The sequence below is a fragment of the Phalaenopsis equestris genome, unplaced genomic scaffold (assembly GCF_001263595.1).
Source record: "Phalaenopsis equestris unplaced genomic scaffold, ASM126359v1 Scaffold000270, whole genome shotgun sequence".
Taxonomy (NCBI): Eukaryota; Viridiplantae; Streptophyta; class Magnoliopsida; order Asparagales; family Orchidaceae; genus Phalaenopsis; species Phalaenopsis equestris.
In genome coordinates this window covers 353,021-357,718 of record NW_018164712.1, presented here as the reverse complement: position 1 = coordinate 357,718, position 4,698 = coordinate 353,021, and the positions used below count along the sequence as shown (strand labels likewise).

Genomic DNA, 4,698 nt, shown 5'->3' with positions numbered 1-4,698 from the left:
TATTGTGATTTATGTTATTATCACAATAATTTTCATCTTCCAAACTTAGACTTGATAGTAGTCAACTAGAGTTAGCCTAAGGGATTTCTTACTGTGCTTCTCTGTGGGATCGATACTGGGGTTTTTAAAGAAAGCCCTATATTACTTGAAGCGATACGTGCACTTGCGTAGAACCACTAGCGTGTGAACTATTTTATATATTTTATAATATTTTGATTTTGCACATTAACTACTTAATATAAATTGGGTCAAGTTTTTTGCCATATTTTTGAAAGCTAAATTACTGCGTAATTTCAGGACGGGTCAAGTTTTTGGCACTGTTACCGGGGATTTAAATTGACAAAAAATATGCAAAAAAAACAAACACTAGGGGCGCTTCACTTTCCCTTTATTTTCCACTCTTAAACAACTTTAAGATTCAGTTTTTAGGAGTTACTACAAAGAAAACCTGTCAAAAAATGTCAAAAACCACCTTTTGAATTGTTCAAAGTTGTTCCCATCGCCGCGGAGCTTCTGGCGCCAAATTCTGGCACTTCTGACACCAAATTTTGGCGGTTATGGCACCATCTCTTTCAAAAGTGGCGCCTCAGGTGCCAAATCTTGTACCTCTGGCATCAGTTCAGATTTCTGCACCATTTCATTTTAAATTCAAATAACTCTCAAAATTTTCATATAATTCATTAAATAAAGATGTTTTAATATTTTTTATTAATATGTAAGTCTCTCAAATACACACAATTTATAGAGAAAGCATATATATATATATGTATGTATATATATATATATATATATATATATAATGACACCTAGTTTTGCTCTACTAGGGTTTGAGCTCCATGGTTGCACGTCTTCTTCTCGATTCCACTTTTTCCTTCTATAATGCACTTCTTTGGTTTGTTGGAATCCTATTTTGGCCTTCCATCATCTTCCTGCTGGGTGGAGAGGAGGAATGTTACTTGTTTCCCTGGCTTTGATTTTTTGAACTTTTTACTGTTCCATTGCTTCTACTTCTTTGGTATGTTCATTTGCTTCTTGCTAGGCATTTTCTTTCTGGACTACTATGGATGCTTCACTACAATAAGCTGATCCTAACTATGTGGGGAAGAATTATGCGACAGTTGTCTCTCCCACGAGTTTGTTGGGTGATAAGTTGGTTTTTCCCCAAACATACCATGATTTAATGACTGGAGAGGAGGAATGTTACTTGTTCAAGAAAGGTTCAGAGAAGAGTAGCAAGCATGCCCTCTTTTTCTCTGAAAGTGAAGTTGGAGACCTGCCTCACAAATGGAAATTGACCCTTATTGGTAAGTTTCAACTAGGTCATCCTAAGATGGATCTCATCAGAAAAACCTTTGAGGACTTCAAGCTAACAAGACATTGGAAGTTGGGATTTTTTGATGGCAGGCATGTAATTATCCATTTGGATAATGAGGAAGATTATGCTAGGATCTTATCTAAAATGATAATTAACAATGAGGGTAACCAAATGAAGCTGTTGAAATGGACTCCTGAGTTTGATCCTAGAAAGGAGCTTCCAGTTATACCCATTTGGTTTAAACTTCCTGGGTTAAAGCTACATTTCTTTCACCATTAGGTCCTCTTCTCAATTGGTTACTTGTTGGGGAGGCCACTGAAATTGGATATCTTTACCTTTAATTTAACAAGGTTTTCAGTGGCTAGGATCCTAGTGGAAAGAGTTGTTATACTCTCCCCCTTAGATGAAGTCTGGCTGGGCACTCAACATAATGGATACTGGCAACCCATTATTATGGAGAAAAAACCTTTTTATTATTCCCATTACAAAATGTTTGGTCATAATGATAAAAAATGCTTTAGGCTCCATCCATCTCTAAAGACTGCTAAAAAGTCGAAGTTTTCAGCTGGAGGAAATCCCCTTGTCTCTAATGCAAATGCTATTCCAACATTAGATTTGAATAATGAGTTTGATCCTACTACTTGTGATTCTGAAATGCCACCTTTGGTTGCTGAAACATTTGCTCCAGTTGCAACTGAAGTAAGTCTCCCAGGTTGTAATATGGATGTTGTACCAATACCAGTTCTGAATACTGAATCTGGTTCTGTTCCCAATATGATTGAGGCTCCACCTTTGCTGATTAATTTAAACCAGGACTCACATATAATTGCTCAAGTGGAGGTTGTTGTGGCTGAGTTACAGGATCTACTTAGCCCTTCCAGTCAGCTACAAGAACCTATTAAGACCGCACCCATCATTCCAGTTAAGGAGTTGCAATAAGAGATGGAGACAGACTGTCAAATTCAGAAAGCTTAAAAGAAAAAGAAGGGATAGTTAGAGATAAAAAATTCCTTGGATGACACTTTGATCATTGAAGCTGGGAGTTCTTACTCCTCTAGGAGGGATTCTCTAACTAGGCTCATCAGAGGTAGATTTAAGCCCTATCACCATGATTAACATCTTTTGTTGGAACATAAGGGGAATTGCCCACCCCATTTCTCTAAAAAGGCTACAATCTCTTAATAGGAACCATATATTCTAGTGTATGGCAATTTTAGAGCCTGTGGTTCACAAAAATTCCAATAAGATTATCAAATTCTTTCCTGGTTTTTAGCATTGGTATAACTGCAATAATAAGATTTGGTTTTTCTTCAGAAAAAAACCAAATGCTCTTTTCTGGTCAACCACTCCCAATTCCTTCACCTTTCATTTGATATGTCAGGTAACACTGTATTACTCATAATTATTTATGCAGGCTGTCTTAAACAGGATAGGGAGGAACTTTGGTTCAAGATGCACTCCCTCAGCTTCACCATTACCTCCAATTGGCTGATTGGAGGGGATTTTAATAGTATTGCCTCCCCCACTGAAAAAAAGGGGGCAGAGCTCTTAAGCTTGACCTTATGACCCAGTTTAATGACAACATACAGGCCGCTAGTTACTTTGATCTAGTTTTCCTTGGCTCTCAATTCACTTGGAGAAGGGGACACACATGGGAAAGACTGGATAGATTTCTTGCTAATGATCAATGGTTTCAATCCTATTTGCACTCTTCTGTAACTCACCTTACATTTGTTAGGTCTGATCACAGACCTTTACTACTCTATATCAAAGCTTTTGAAAGTAATTGCCTTAAGCCTTTCAGATATTTCAACATGTGGTTCTGCCATCCTGACTTCCTCCAAACTATTTCTGCAAGTTGGAAGGATATTCTACACCCTGACCCTCTTATCAAATTATGGCTATTACATAAAAAGGTTAGCAAAGCTCTCAGACACTGGAATTGGGATTCCTTTGGGGATGTCTTCAAAATTGTGGAGGAAGCTAAATTGAATCTAACTCAATTAGAGAATTCTAATCTGGTGGATGAAGCCACTCTCTTTGAAGCCAATCAAAAGGTCCTCTCTATTGCCTGCCTAGAAAAATTCCTTAAACAAAAAACAACTATTAGCATATTCATTGATGGAGACAGAAACACCAGATACTATCAGGCTTGTATTAAATATAGGAGGAAATGTAATATAATTCATAACATTGTGAATTCCCAGGGATCTAGACTTCATGATGATTCCCAAATTGCTAAGGATACTGTTGAGTATTTTCAAGGCATTCCGACTTCTGTCCCATCTCTGAGAGCCCAGCTGGATGCCTCAGAGTTTCAAGAGGATTTGGGCTATGTACACTCACTCAATCTCACTAATCTCCCCAATGAAGAGGAAATCTGGACTGCTCTTAATTCCATTGACCCTACTAAAACTGCAGAGCCTGATGGTTTCTCTTCTGACTTCTATAGGAAGAGTTAGGACATTATAAAACTTGATGTGATCAAGGCTATACAAGCTTTCTTTGGTAGGCACTCTCTCCCCAAACACTTTAGTGCTGCTAATATTGTTCTGGTACCCAAATCTACTGAAAAATTACATTGGAATCACTTCAGACCCATTTTCGTTACCACTATTTTCAACATGGTCATTAGTAAAATTCTGGTGAATAGATTAAAGCCCCACATTCCTAAACTCATAAGGCCCGACCAAGCAGCCTTTTTATCTGGAAGGAGTATTACTAACAGTGTGTTATTGGTTCAAGAGCTTTTTACTGATATTGACAGACACTGCAGAGGTGGCAACTTGATCTATAAATTGGATATTAGGAAGGCATATGACACTATTGACTGGAATTTCATTCTGGACACACTCAAGGCTAGAGGCTTTCAATCCAATTTCTGTGAGCTTATATCCAGGTGGCTAACCAGTAATGCTAACTCTATTCTCATTAATCAAAGAGCACATGGTTTTTTCACTGCAATAAGGGGTTTGAAACAAGGTGATCCCTTATTAACCACCCTCTTTTTTATGGCTATGGATTATTTCTCCAAAATGCTGGACATAAAAATCTATTCCAGTCCATCCAACCTATTCCATCATAAGTCAAACTTGCTTATCAGTCATCTCCTCTATGCAGATGACATTATACTTTTCTCCAGGGCCACAAAAGCTGCAGTTAAACAAGTGATGAATTGTCTTCAGATCTTTCAACAATGTTCAAGTATGTAATTTAATTCAACCAAATGTAACTTGATTTTTAGCTGCAGAATTAAGGAGCACCTTAAACATTAGGGACAAGAAACAACTGGGTTCTCCACTTCCTCCACTCCCTTTTGTTATCTTCAAGTCCCTCTCATCAAAGGAAGAGTCAAGTAGGTTCAATTTGATCACGTTATTTCC

The 4,698-nt window shown here is 37.6% G+C and overlaps 1 protein-coding gene across 1 annotated transcript; it reads left to right on the top strand.

Annotated features, from left to right (window-relative positions):
- Nucleotides 1-2,877: 2,877 nt before the first annotated feature.
- LOC110024713 lies at nt 2,878-3,777 on the top strand. The gene has a single exon (XM_020724833.1). The coding sequence runs from the start codon at nt 2,878-2,880 to the stop codon at nt 3,775-3,777; it is 900 nt and encodes a 299-aa protein (XP_020580492.1).
- Nucleotides 3,778-4,698: the final 921 nt, after the last annotated feature.

What these genes read in the sequence shown, in the direction of transcription:
- LOC110024713 (XM_020724833.1), top strand. Translation starts at nt 2,878, where the DNA reads ATGACCCAGTTTAATGACAACATACAGGCCGCTAGTTACTTTGATCTA.